Raw genomic sequence first — 15456 nt, 5'->3', positions numbered from 1 at the left:
CAATGTTGGGAACTTCTAACAATTCAATTGGGCAAAGAACCTTGTTAAACATTGTATTTGTGTTCAAGTGCAAAGTGGGTCTGGAACAACAGAACTTTTAAACCAAGAAAATTAGCATAAGCACTCACATGGAGTTGACAATGAAAAGTAGTGCATTACTTTTTTCCCTTAAAAAAGTAGAATCTTCATATAAGCAACATGAGAAAGCTCGCAGTTTAATACTATTCTCAGAAAACCAAATGGGTGTCTTCGTGGACGTGCCACTTTAGTATACTTAACAGCAAGATATTCTAGGTTGCTACTATATTTTTGAGTTATCATGTATGTGCTTGCTCAGTCCAGCTTAAGCAAAGCAAAGGCCAACACTATCTTGCTCGATGGTAAGCTTAAACCACAGCACCAAACAGATGCTTCAAGTAGTGGACGGAAGCTTAGAGAACAGATAAATTCAGCCTATAAGCCAAGCTAGGAAAGACATGCCAATTAGGGAAATAAAATATCAATGTGATCTTTCTACTGTCAAAGTAATATAAATCAACCTCATCCTTAAATCTAATCAGTTTAAACCTTCCACTTGAACAATTGAGAACCAAATCCTTGGTGGCGAAACTGGTAAAAGACAAGAAAAGTAAAAAGAAGGAGAGCATGATTCACGCCTCAGAACAGACAATAATTCAGCCCATCAAAGCAGATAATCCAGCACAGAAATACTAATTTTGACTTGCTAAGTTTGGATAGTGCCGCATCTGTATGTGTAAACACTGCTAATAGTTTTATTGTAATATAAAATGGCCAGTTTGCTAGTTACTAAGCATATGAGTTGAAGTGTTCTGAAAACTCAAGAATTCACGCTTGGATTCTAAAAGGAACTGTGTTTGTATTATTTTCCCATTGTGTTTCAAGAACCTCAAAAGGCCGCTGCCAGATGATAAAGGATCTTAAATGTATTCTTTTTTCATGGTTGCAAACAAAATCTTCAGGTTTTTGGAAAATCGTTTGGCAATTATCCCTCTGGTCTCTGATATGAAAAGGAAACATACATATATAGGTAACAAATAACCAATGAAACCGCAGTGAACCAACAGAATCGCCAAAGCACTCTGGTAATTGCCGATCCACGGGATGTTGAATAGGCACCATACATCATCAGAATGTCCAATATGCCTTCGACAAAACAAAAAAGAAACAAGACAAATTAGTCACCTACAAGAGATTGTGCAGATTATTGTAATAAATAAGGACATCTGTGGCTTACTCTCAATAAATTTCATAATGACATAGGTTGGACCCAGGCTCAGGAGCTGCAATACTGTTTTTGTGTCAAATTTACGATCATTAAAAGCAATGATCATTAGTCCCTGCATGAACATAACAACAAATAGACACTTAGTTTACACTTAAGGTGCATAAAAGACAATGATGATGAACAATGAACTTAATCATCCAAGGAAATATCAAACCAAATGAGAATCAGAGAAGGTTCAACTCTCCTTAAACATCAATTTTAAGCTACCGTTTGTAGCGTTTTTTTCTCTATGCCAGTTGTACATGGACAAAACCCCAGAAAGTGTTGATTTGGTGATCAGTGCAATATATGCCATGTAAAATGTTACATATAAAAAACCATTAAGCACTTCGGACAAAAGGCAATATTCTGTCATATGTCTCCAGAAAAACTAAATGCATGAGAAGGCAGGCTCCCCCCTTATTATTTCCCCTTCCAAAATTAACAAACAAAAGAGAACCTTTTATTTTGCAGGAAGCACCTCGACTCTGAAGAAAATGAAAAAAAAAAAACTTCTGGGCACAAGGTCAACAATGTGAATATGTGAAATCCCAAGCAAGATAGTGAGACCGGTTGTGAATAAAAGTATATCTGTACCTGAAACATCATAACTAGAAAAATCCAAAGGCGGTGAAAGCTATGGTAAAGATGAAGAAAAGTCCTGTGCTCCACAAAAGAAGTCTTTCCATAATGATGATTCCTACTCAGCAAGCCCTGCAAAACAACCCTCTGTTTGGTCAGGGGAAAATGGATTGTCATCACCACCTCATTCTCAAAAGTACAGGTAGTAGAAGAATGAAAATGGGGCCATCCCACTAAAATCATGGATGGATGCTCTGATCCCTCAATCCAAACAGCCCACGTATGTGAGATAAATTTAGAAGGTTCAATAGAATCTTCTGTGGGAAAATTACTAAAATATCCATGACACTCATACTGTTTAATTAATGCTTCATATGTAATTGAGATCATCAACCTACAATTTTTGGGGGTCACTTTTCCGCACCTAAAAAGAATCTCATACGAAATGAGTCTTTCCCTAATGTGCCGTATTTTCAATAAGTAGTGAACTGGGTTCCTCAACATGAATGACCCTGTGTTCAGAGTAACTATGCGATGTTTAAGATGTGAACAACAAACATAACAAAAATAATATCCTTAAATATCCATGTATTAGTTTGGTAGTTCCTGCAAAATACAAAATTTAAGTATATGATCAGCAGAAAGAAACCTTCTCCTTCCTACTGGGTTTAGAGAAAAATGGATTGCTGATCTTCCATGGCCAATCAAGCTGAAAACACTTCAGAGACCTGAAAGGGACCATGAGAAACTTTGTGGAAAAACTGAAAATAACAACAAATTAATGGAACCCAATAGCTCAATTGATCTACCTACCAGAAGAACTCATTGAAATCATCATAGTTTCTCCACGCAGAATGTGGTGCTCGTCCATTGTCATTGTTGGCTGCTTCCTGTAGAGAACCCACTGTTCAAACCACCCGGTAGTAGTAAAGAACCAAATGTAGCAAGTTAAAATAGCTTCAAGCAGATACCCCACTTACAGCTGCAATGATTTCATACATGGGAGAAATGATTTGGTCAAGAAATGATACGCTGTCATTCAAAATGCAGCTTTTAGCAGGCTCTGCAGTCGGTTTCCGCATAATCTCCTCCAGTTCTCTTGCTAGCTGTAAGAATAGATAGAAGGGAACATGAATTTCAACAATAGAAGTTACATTTGACACCTTATACAACTTAAGTTAGTCCAAGATGATTGGCTCTTCAAATATCAGTTGGGCATGTCACACTAACAAGCATTTCCTACAAACATAGATATTTGTTGTTTTGGACCTCTAAGTTGCATCGTAAGTGCTACTTTGAGTCCTTGACCACTAATTTCTTTGTTATACACTATAAATACATAGTGAAATTATATTGTCTGTAAGTACACAAATTTACACATACGATTTTCATATTCCAATCCAAATATTTAAAGGAAACCGATAGTAGACCTTTGAAAAGTTTGGCCACAAGTACATCGATTATTTGTTACCGTCGAGAGTGAAGAATTGAAGACCAACCGAATGAACGGAATTTTGCAGATTTTCTTCCTTAGAAGAAAGCATGGTCACTTAGAAACAAAAATGGGAAATGCGCTAATGATTGGGGGGGGGGGGGGGCAATTCAGATTCCTAGAGCAGAGAGAACACTGCACTAATTCGGCAACAAGGCAGTAGATCAGGGATGAAACCAGAATATTTTTGTGTATTTTTCATACTGCACGGTGACTTTATTAAAGTTCATGCAAGTCCCATCCAAATCTGACCATTAACAACTGGTAATCATGTTATGTATGCTTATATCTCATTAAATTAGCATAGGGATGTTGTTAAAAAACAGACATAGGTAGATAGACTTTGGTACGTTGGGTGCAATACTCTACGATTGTGAACATTTCTCATGCAAGGAACTAGTACAAGTCATGATCAGTTAAACAAGCACAAAAAATAGCATAGGAGAATATGAGTAGAATCTTCTCCGAACTTACATGATGAAATATATAGCATAAACCTTCAGGAAGAAATCGAACGTTGGAAGCCTCTCCCCATATAAGGTAGTATAAGCACACATATAGCAACTTCTTTTCTTTCGTCAATGATTCAGTGCTAAAGAAAATAAGGACATCTCTTGGTAATAAATAAGATACAGAAAGGAATAAGAAATTGAATACGTTGAACAACATGATAATTCATACTTGTTCCAGACAGGGCGAAGTGGCAAGTAATTGCACCATTTGATGTAATTATCAAGGGACTTGGAGAAAACAACATGCACAGCACCCTCGTCGATTTTCTGACAACAAATTAAAACAATGCTAATGAATTAAGGATAATATAAAGCGACATGCAATTAGGTACTTTGCACCAGTCATGGTATTAAACGGTGCAACCTTTCGATGGTAGATATCAAAAACCAGGATCTTTCAGCGTCATGAAACCAATTTTACAAACAATAGATTGCACAGCACAAAAAATATGCAAAATATCATTACCGGTTCATTCCCTAATAGCTTCCCCAGTCGAGACTGTTCATTTGCCAACAGGTGAACAATATGCTCCCGTTGATTAGTCACATTGTCTTTCTGCAACCAATTGTGACATATTTCAGTTCTATGAAGGCAACAAGATTCTGAAATACTGCAGCATGTATCAAGAATGACCCAGGAAGTTGTAACTGCAGTTCAACACTAAAAGGCTGTGCCCCACAACACTGTATTTCCTTCTTAAATATTTTTTAAAATAATATAAAGGTTGACATATATTGTCCTTTCCCCTCACTTTCAACCGTCTGTAATATTGGTCATAGTCTTTAACTAAATGCAATTTACATCTACGGTTCTTTGAAATTTAAACTAGAATGCTATTTTGGGACGCATGGAGTACTTCTTAGCATTTCTGACCATATAGAATGCATGCTCAAAAACTATATTCTTCAGCACTCGGATTTATTAAACATTCACCTTGTGTTTCCTTTTGTATACAAATTAAATGCTTGATGGATTGTATTTGCCAGGTCAGAAAACAAAACAAAGAAAATTAAACATCAAGATCGAGGAAATTAAGACAGATACTGTTTTTTCCTTTTCCCCTAAACATCTAATAATCTTGTCCATAAATGTAAGTTTACCATGTAGGGGTATTTATTACTTGCTCCATTTCATATTACAAGTCGTTTTAGCTTGTTATAAGTCAAGACATTTATAACTTTGACTGGGTTTATAGAAAAATATATCGACATCTACAACATCAAATTAGATTTACTGAATCCACATTGAAATATACCTTTTATAGTGCATTTATTTGTTAATATATGTTGCTATATTTTTTCTATAAACCCGGTCAAAGTTAGAGAATTTGACTTAGGACAAATGCTAAAACGACTTATAGTATGAAACGGAAGGAGTACCTCTTAGCATTTCTGAACATACAGAATGGCATGCTCAGAATGATGTATTCTTCAGCAGTCTAGTGTGTTGAACATTCACATTATTTTTTCTTGAATATTAAAATAATGCTTCATAGAATCATTCCCAAGATCAGGGAGTAAAATAAAGAAGAAACTACAGATAGGAAATTAACTTAAATGTACAGACTTAATTATTTCAAGTGTATATGCATTTCTGCATAAAGTCCAAATATAAAACTAATTTGCAAATGGCAAAAAAATCAATTGCAAAAAAGAGAGAATCTGAACTTCCTCGATCATATGGACCATCATATTTATAATTAAAACAAACTCAATCATGACTGACAGTAACAGTGTAACATACTAATGACTAATATTAACACAAACCTTTTCACTTGGTTGGTGATTAAAACATTTCTTCTGCTAGCACTACCATTAATGAACTCATTCCGCTGTATGCTTATAATATGATTGCATGGTCGTCTTGGAAACCATAGGGCATATAGTTTACTATTATATGTGCATCATAAAGATACTAACCTGAAAACCAAATACACAGTGCAATAGGTCCAGCATATCAGAATTCCTAGCATCAGGGACAGAGAAGGTAGCAGGGAGCCTGGGAAGCTCTCTATGGTACTGCAATGCTGATATAGCTGCCCTAACCTGGGATCAAACAAGATGAAAAGTATAACAACAGTCATATTTACAAAAAATGGTAAATACTAACGAAAAGGATAGACTCTAGATTTTACCTCTGGAAAATTGACAATTGCATTAGTTGTAGACAAAGCATCTAGAGGAATAATATTATAAGCCACAACATCCTCTGTCCTTTCCGCATCTTTTTGCATAACTCTTTTCATCTGAATATAACAAAAAAAAAAGCTGTTATTCACACAAAAAATATATATGAAACATTTTATTGACCTCAATTGCAATTAAAAGGAGCAAAACGAATTCATTTCACAGTACCAATTTGGATTCACTGTTAACAGGTAACAAAACATTCAAGAAAAGGTACTACTGCCTGCTGACCTGAGGCTATCTGCATTCAACACGTCCTATTAGCAACAAAATGTCAGAAACAATAGTCCTTAGAAACTATTACTTTTTACTGTTCAGAGACCAGGAATTGTTTTGCAACTAGAATAATTACTTTCTAAAAAACTAATCGACTATCTGTTATGACAAAATTCTACACATACACATGAAAATACATCAGCTTACTCTTATAATTTTAGGCCCTGATTGTTTCAGTTTAGGATTATTGTAATCCAGATTATAGAAATAATCTGAAACAAACGATTAGATTATTGTAACAGCTTATTATAATCTAGAGCCCAGATTACTTTAATCTGATAAGCTCCTCCAAGGATGCTTTTTCCAAATTATTGGGCGGCTAAACCCACTGACCTTGGGTACTTTAAAGTAATTACCCACTTTGCCATCCATTACCTGCTTCAGCTTATGATAGTCCTAAGTAGATACAAACAAGTCCTTTGTGAATATGCTACTTGCGAGTATCTTACTACAGATCAGTAGCAAAAACCCATTCCAAATTAGCCAATCGACCATAATACTAAATACATTACATGGACAGCACACCTATTTTATTTTGCAAATATTTTAATAATTAAAATTTTATTGAAAACAATATGAACAGCTATATTATCAAGGTGAGCAACAGAAACCTCTTCAGATATCAACTTATCAGCATCCTCAGGTGAAATTTCCCTTGTTATTTCCTCTATAACTGACCATAAGACCTTTAAAGTAGCAAGGACTTTTTTGCGCTTCAGAGTTTTGCGTTCCAACCTACAGAAATAATCACAGTGGTTAAATAGTGTATGGTAAGTGACATGCAGTGTTGGACAGTTGTGCTTGGAAAATAGACATCCCAAAAAATAAATTAAGTTAGCAAACTTTCAGCATGTTAGCTAAGTTAAGAAAGGAACATAATTTCATAGAGAAATACTTACTCTCCAAGGTTACCACTGAACACGGCAGATTCTCTCAACTTCATTTCGTCTTCACACAACTCATCAACTTTATGCTTTTCTCTGTATAGCTTATAAAATTCTTGCAGTTTGGCAACATCCTGACTTCGATCTATAGCACCACCTTCCCTCTTTGCTAGTTTTTGCTGAATAAGTTAGACATAAACACTTTTAGAAAAAGAAATTTAAAATGTCAAGCCCATCTGTGTAATTAGTATAATTCAACAAGCCATGGTCCCAGAAATGTGACATGCATTGTAAATGAGGACTCACACTGCAATATTGCCTGCTACAACACCAGAGCATTGGTCATATGGAAATAATATTGTCAATTCATCACAATGACACTTCAAAATGATAAAAAAAAGTATTGAGCATAAGGCTGTGGTGGTTGACAACATGGGTCCATACCATCATTCTAGTTCTTAAAAACAACGATGCAAAATTACTTATATGTATTATCGTGTGTACATATGGTTTTCACCAACATAGTATGACTATGTTCTATATTGGAGGTTGTGCCAGATATCCAAAACAAGTAAATATGACAAGAGAACGGAATAATAATCATATAGAACAGTATGGACATACCCTGATGACTGACATTAAACCTGTTTTGAACTGCAGTACACCTCTCCCTTCACTATTTGGATCCAAATTTTGAGCTAGTGTGTATGCATGCTCACATACTGCACAACAAAGTATGAACACAAGAAATTATAACCAAACCAAATTTAAACTTCAAATGGGAAAGTAAATTCAGTTGCTAAATTTAAACTTTGATTTTGTCGATCAAGCCATCAAAAAAGGTTCATTACCAGAATAGTGGATGAAAACAGGACACAAACTAACCTTAAGCAACCAACCATAGAGCACCGACAAATAAACCTTAATCTAACATCAGTTTTTACCTAAACAGGGATGAATATTAACTACTCCCTCCGTCCCAGAATATAAGGTCTCCAAGCATTCACAATCTGCCCTCAAATATAACGTAGTGTACTAGAATTCTATTTTCCCTTCAACCATGCATCATTCAAATTTCTCCCTGTCCTGCCCCAACCACCCCCCCCCCACACACACACACACTCCCGCTCCACATTTAACAGGGTCATCATAGTATTTTTTTTTCCTTACAACGGAGGAAGTATCACCTTTGAGACAGTAAAAGTTTACTATTAACTGATCGGAAAAATATCCAAAGTATAGGCAGTACTATGAGCTTCTCAATACAGAGATTTCAGAATAACAACTGAACTAATTGCGAGCTATTTGCGGCAGATTCAGTAAGTTGGTGGGTTTCAACTTAACCTAATGAAAAGAACTAAAGCCTACCACTGATGCAGATTGATCATTGCAGAATGTGAGATGGTAAGATACTAGCAGGAGTACATTGGTCAGTGCGTGCCACCCAATCAGAGTAACTCAAAGTTAGAAAAAGTCACTTGCATTATATGAACAAGTATGTTTGTCAGGAAATCCAGGTGAGTAAGAGCACGAAAACCACATGAGAAACCAGTAAAGCACTACTCCGACTGTAACAGCTTATGTGGTAGTACTACTAGATGCCTAGATGGAACTGAGCCTGATCATAATTGTTGACAAAATTTAGTAGTAAGATGCTAGAAAAAGCAAAACTAGTCATATAATCAACTCGTATAGCCGATACTGACTTCAGAAATTAACTAGGAAAAACACTCATGAGTAATAACTGCATAGGTAGGCCATTTCTGAACCGCGGCAACCCATACATCTGCCTAGGTTGACACTTGACAGAGCAAAACAGAGTAAAGGAAGCTTACGAATCCTAGCGACGGTGGGGTCCTCATCCTGGATCTCGTCGGCGGCGCGAAGCACCTCTTCGATGTGGACGTTGTTGCCGAGCGACGACGGCACATTCCCAGCGATGCCGGTGACGGGCACCCCGTACGCGCCTGCCAACGGCTGTCCCCGCAGCGCCGCCCGCACCAGGCGTTCCCAATTCGACGCCGCCCTCTCCATTGGGTGATGACCTCAGATCTAAAGCACAAGCTCACTCGCACAGCTCAGAAGCCGCTCGTCATACCCCCCCCCCTGCTCACCCACCTGCTACGATCGACGCGCGCGTCCAAGTGTCCAGAGAGATCGGGGCTAGGGTTTTTGGAGCTCTGGGTGCGCACGCGAGTTGGGGAACGGAGATGGCCGCGCGCGGGGAGGAGGAAGAAAGCGTGGGGACTGGGGACTGGCGGAATACTCCGGTATACTCTTTTTCTTTTTTTGCTTTTGGCTTTTCGCGTTTGCCGAGACCGGTTTGAAACCGCGACTACGATCTGATGTGCATCGCGCGTTGCGGGGGCAACGCTCGCTCCCACTGTCCGGGTGTCCCCACACGAGAATGGCTGTGGAGCACATAAATTTTGCGCAATTTGGTGTAGTACATTTCGTTTTCCCGAAATGTTCATTTCAAAATGGAAGAATTTTCGCTGATTGCCTTGACGTGCGACGATTTTGAGGTGGTGTTTTGTTGCGACCTGCGACGTTTCTGTGGCTTGTGGTCTTCCGCAGTTACTGTAACCAGCAAGCAACGCGGCATTTGACGTTTGAGTACGTAACAGTCGTGTGACTGTTGATTAGATTCACTAACCGAGATTCCCTCGGTTTTTGTCTTATAGACGGCTAAACGGTGTGTTTTTTTAAATATTTCTATAAGAGGTTATTTTAAAAAATCATATTAACATATTTTTAATTTTATAGTTAATAATTAATTGATTATATAATAATTTATTACGGCGTTGCCTGCACTAGACAACTAATCCATTCCTGAACACGACGGGACATGTGACAATAAGGAAAAGTTTTTCCTTTTTTCTATGTGCACGCTCGCTAAACTTGCTAGAGATGTATTTTTTAATATACATGTATGTATATAAGTTATTTAAAAAATCCAATTAATTTGTTTGATAAGCTTATAAAAGTTAATAATTAATTAATTTTATGCTAATGATTCTTTTGTTTTACTTGGGCTGCATAGACTAGCTGGCGTGTTTATGGAGCTACTGCTGAGCTTCCTACTGGTGGGCCGACGTCAGGGGTGTATTGCAAAAGAAGGCCACGCAAATATAACTGGGCCGGAATTGTACATGCTACAGCGAGGCTTAGGCCTTATATTGGTCTTAAACTTAGTTAACCCACAACTAAATATCTACTAGTATGAAGTACGGAAAAAAGTCAAGGTTACGTTCATCACCTATGGTTAAATTTCATTACCGGCATCGCTGTCAAACTTAGTTAGCCCACAATTAAATCTCTTATATGGAGTATATAGATGAAAAAGTCCATGTTGCGCTCCTCAACTCCGTCAATTTAATTTGCATCCATAAACCGTAAAACCGAGCAAAGAACGTCCTTGCATCCATAAACCGTAAAACCGAGCAGAACTTCCCTCAGCTTCTAAACCAGCGCAAACCGAGTCCATTGTTAACGTTTCTTTTAAAGTAGAAGGACGTAGCCTAGCTTTTCATTAAGACAGGAAGAGTCAAGAGGAATCGGGATACCATAAACAGCAATTCGAAACGTTCATCAACTGCCCAGAAGACCAGCAAAAGACCACCATCCGTACTGTTTTTGCAACCCCCGAAAAGATATTTCACAGCTTCCAGGAAAGACTTAACTACTAATTATTCAACCGATCCCTGTTTTTTTAGTTTCGTAAATGTCTTAGAGCCCAGCAGTTTATGCATCCCATCGTCCATACTGAAAATAGATGATATGAAGAAGAAAATAAGCTCCAATAGATCATGCATCCCATTATAAAAAAATAGATGGTCATCCAAATTTAGATGTTCTATCTCCTCTATCCATATTTCAGCGTCTAATCAGAAGAGTGTAATTTTTTTAGTAAAAATTGGACCGAATTAATTTTTCATATAAAATAAGTTAAGTCATTAGCACATGACTATGTTTCTACAGAAGACTATATAAAGGTTGCTTTAAAACCACAAATAAATCCAATTTCCATGTCTGAAATAATAAATATGTAAGTAATCATGGACTAATGACATCATTTTTCATACATATCACACCTACCAATTTTTTAAAAAAAAACAATAATGCACTCTACTTTACCAAATCCGAAGCTACTCGTTGGCTATACTGTTAACTTGCTCGAAGGCGACTCTGCCTTCTCACCCTGCACATCGTAAAACTATGTGGTGGACCTGTGCACAGCAAACATCAATCGAGGGAGCTGATGCTGAACGACAGTGCCGTTGTTTGGACAGACAGCAGCTTAAAGTTCATTGCAGTATTAGTTCTTTTTTTTCTCAGAATCATAGCGATCCATTCCTCAAAAAACTGAAAGTTAACACAGCTTTTCAGGCGGCAAAAGCAGTACAGAACCGCATGGATAAACGCAACGCTCGTCGTCATCCTGCACTAATTCTTCATCATGACTGACACGTTCCAACTTACAAACAGCAAAACTTCATTTACCCCCCAGTTTACTACTACAACTAGTACTCAAAGCTACACCTATTTTTAAAAAAGATGAAAATGCAAGCCACTTTTTAAATTAAAAATTTACTGAACAAGTCCACAGGCACCTTGCTACAAGTATTACCGGTTAAATTACTATAGTAAACCAAAAAAAAACTTGGTTCTGTAGTTGGATGACTCGACTTGCGACATTAAAGAGACGACCACAGTTATTTAGGGTGTATTTGGTTGGTGGTCAAGCTGGAATGGGATATGGTCATCCATATTTTTAGGAATATGGTGATTCAGATTTATGTTTGGTTGGATGGATGGAATTTTGTTTTGTTAGATGGACGAGGATGGATGTGATGACTATATTTAATTACTAATAAATAATATTATTAATTAATCAACATAAATATTATCCTAATTAGTATAAATTAACAATAAAATATATCTATCATCACTAATTAACACTAATTTAAACTTGTTAATTACTAATTAATAACAAAACATATTAATTATCACTAAACAATCACTAATGAACACCGTTAGTGAAGTTGGATGAGCTCATCCAGCTAATTTGGCCGGATACACCCATCCAACATCTTCATGGAATATCTCTCTCCTAGGCCACCCTATCCAACTTCGTACGTGAACCAAACACAACAAAAAAACTGGCGGCCATCTCCCATCCAGGCAAGTCCACTCAACCAAACACACCCTCAGATAGTTATTCTAATTTATTAATTTATACAGATATGGTTCATCGCATTTTCTCTCTATATAAACTCACACATGTTATAGTCTCATGTTTTAGGCTTATACTGGTTAAGTTGTGGTTCTTACTCCAAAATATGGTTTGTTAAAGTTAGCCATTAACCCAACAACACCTAAATTGCTGTGCAACAGTGTTGCACGGCTCGATCGATTCGGTGCATGCATACGAAGGAACACCCAACCAAAACAGAGGCACACATGCATAGAAAAAGAAGTCGCAACCCAACAAACAGATGCTTGGACAGCCAGCTGCATTTGGCGTGTGGCAGCATTCGATTATTTCCGTTTCGGATGACCGAGCAAAGCCCCGCTGAATTGGAATGGTTTACACTGGTAGACGTTCATTGCCGCATGGGCGTCTCTGTCTGACGGCTGTCCCAAGGACAGGATGGGCATGCATGCAGACCGATGGTGGTGCAAGCAGCAAGCGACAACAAGCAGCCCTCGCCGCGGAAGAGACGATGGAAAAAAAATGTGAGGTCGATGAATGGGGGCTGGCTGCGGCTGCAGAGGATAGGGGTATGGCCGGCCTCAGGTCCAAATCAGCAGCGCTGGGACGACGTGGTGTAAACGTTCCATCCAGGCGTCCATATGATTCCGTCCCGGGCGGGCAGGCAGAGACAGGCGGGCCATTGAATCCCAGTCTGCGTCAGCGCAATGATATCTGCTCCTACTACGCCTCCGCCTGCATGCGCATGTCTGAGTTGGACATGAGTACGCAGCATTCACTGATCCAGCGCACGCACGAGGTGATCGATCGATCGATGGAGCCACAAATTTCGCCCTCTCTTTGTTTTTTCCCTTGCGTCACCCCCGGCCCCGTACGTGCGTCCGTGCAATCGGTCCTCCAGCCATTCGCTGTGCGTGTCACTGTGCGGCGTAATCAGCCATCGCCCCGGCCAGCGCGCCGACCCCGGTTGCCGGGCCGGCGTTTGCGTTGGCACACCGTTCGTGTTCACCGATCCGGCCGGCGCTGGAGTTGCTGATCGGTCGCCTTTTCTCCGAATGATTGGGTTTCGTATACGGCCGGGGAATCGCGGCGGCTTCGCGATCTTGGAAGCAATGCAAGCTGTTTTTTGTACGCGTGGATTGTGTGTGTAGCTTCTAGCCTGGACCTCTCTCATCTGAAACGAGACTCACCAGTTGGCACGATCGAGTTGCTACTGCATAGGCAGTTCGGCAATGCATTCTGGCCGTACAAAACATTTTCGAGATGTTCCTTGCTCGTACACCGGCACCGGTTCAACTTGTTGCTTGAGCCAGTGTTCACAGTTTTTGACCAGCCCGGTCCGAACTAGGCCAAGATGTTTTTCAGGCAAAAGATGACCCAAGCAAGCTGGCACAGATGATTTATACTAATCTGCATCATAAGCAAAGCATATAAAATGGTGGCATTTCCTATCCTTATTGTCTGATCATCGATCGCATTGTTCGAACCCGGCTAATTATAATCAGTTAATCATCATCCAAATGAACAGCTCGGTTGATTAGCAACCAGTCTTTTGCATATTCTCATACTTATAATCCAAAATTTAAATTCTTAATTTTAAATTTAGAGTTAATTTTAGTTTTTCACCTAAGTTTATTTTTCAACATTGCATTATATATATATATAATTCATAAGTTATTTTTGATTTGTAGACATATCATTTAGCTTTGAGCCAAACAATCGTTCCCTAAACAAATGCAACGCACTATTGAATCGAAGAATTAGTTTATTCTTCCCACTTTGGACCCGCGAGTAGAGTACAAGTCTTTTGAGGGGGACTGCAATTAAGTTTATACTCCTAAACTCTTCATGCATGATAGCAATGCATTTCAATTGTGATCCTGCTGCGAGAGGGTAGGAGAAGCTACTGCTAAATCTATTATATATATAAAGTAATAGAAAGAAAAGCCTCCACATCGTCTTTTACGGGTTAGAAATTCCGAGATTAATCGAAGAAAAATAAGAGAAAAAAATCAGTCGGACAAAAAGAAAATCTACCGATGATTAATAGCAAATTCTATCTTCAATCGGACAAAAGAATATCTATCGAATCCTGGTCATTAGCAAATTCTATCTATCGTCCCTAGCTTAAGTTCTGATCTCTGTACACGTGTTGGAATCGGACAAGAAAAATCAACGGAAAATATAATGGTTTTGTTGGAATTGAACAAGGAAAATAAGAGGGAAAAAAGATAATATTTTTTAATCGGGAAAAGGAAAGAAAAAATCAATTAAAAACAAAGAAAAATAATAGAAGAGTACATGTATAAATATAGTTTAGAAAAATCCAAATCTTGGATTTGAAATTTTAAAATAATTGATATTGAGGGAAGAGTCCATCTATAAATACAATTTGGAAAGATTTAAAAATTTGGTTAAAAAATTAAGAGAAAGAGTTAATATATAGATACAATTTAGATACAATTTAGAAGTATCTAAAATTTGAATTACAGATTAAATATTATGCATAAAAGAGTTTACGTACCCATACAGTTTGTAATACAAGTGAATGAGGTTCCATGTTAAAATATAACTTAGAAAAATTTAAATTCAAATTAACAATTAAAATGTATTTATTATCAAAATAATAGATACTATATAAATATAACTTGTAACAATGTTAATTTAGCAGCAAAGAATAGTGAGTTCCACGACGATGCTTGCCTACGCTTTGAAACAGCATGAGCTAGCTACACATGGACTGGAGGTTAACAAAAATGTTGTTTGAAAAAAAGCACCACTACAAAACTTTAAATATATATGTTAATCTTTTACTGTTTGTGTCGTTAGATCATTATCACATGTTTAGAATTGTTAATGAGCCGAGCTCGAGCTCGCCTGAGCTTAAAATCAAGCATGTATAACCTTTGAGTTTTTAGATGAAGCTTGATATTGACTGATATAAGGAAAACTATCTATCTTAGAACTATAATTTTAGAATTGAAAAAAAAATAATAAAAAAGAGTCTATATGAACATACAAGT

The 15456-nt window shown here is 37.8% G+C and overlaps 1 protein-coding gene across 1 annotated transcript in view; it reads right to left on the bottom strand.

Moving 5' to 3' along the window:
* LOC102717323 (callose synthase 9) overlaps window positions 1-9520 on the bottom strand; it is a 28157-nt gene extending 18637 nt beyond the window's left edge. Inside the window, exons 1-15 of the mRNA XM_006649224.3 lie at window positions 9054-9520; window positions 7843-7940; window positions 7234-7397; window positions 6946-7069; window positions 6007-6117; window positions 5792-5917; window positions 4338-4427; window positions 4041-4138; window positions 3834-3951; window positions 2848-2973; window positions 2681-2757; window positions 2517-2595; window positions 1883-1999; window positions 1256-1358; window positions 1041-1164 (exon numbers count right to left, since the gene is read on the bottom strand). Coding sequence (XP_006649287.1) covers window positions 1041-1164; window positions 1256-1358; window positions 1883-1999; window positions 2517-2595; window positions 2681-2757; window positions 2848-2973; window positions 3834-3951; window positions 4041-4138; window positions 4338-4427; window positions 5792-5917; window positions 6007-6117; window positions 6946-7069; window positions 7234-7397; window positions 7843-7940; window positions 9054-9252 — 1754 coding nt within the window. The 5' untranslated portion in view covers window positions 9253-9520. The remainder of the gene's footprint in view (window positions 1-1040; window positions 1165-1255; window positions 1359-1882; window positions 2000-2516; window positions 2596-2680; window positions 2758-2847; window positions 2974-3833; window positions 3952-4040; window positions 4139-4337; window positions 4428-5791; window positions 5918-6006; window positions 6118-6945; window positions 7070-7233; window positions 7398-7842; window positions 7941-9053) is intronic.
* Window positions 9521-15456: the final 5936 nt, after the last annotated feature.

This window comes from Oryza brachyantha, chromosome 3, assembly GCF_000231095.2.
Source record: "Oryza brachyantha chromosome 3, ObraRS2, whole genome shotgun sequence".
Lineage (NCBI taxonomy): Eukaryota > Viridiplantae > Streptophyta > Magnoliopsida > Poales > Poaceae > Oryza > Oryza brachyantha.
Note: the sequence above shows the minus strand (reverse complement) of the source record. Positions and strands in the feature narration are given on the sequence as shown.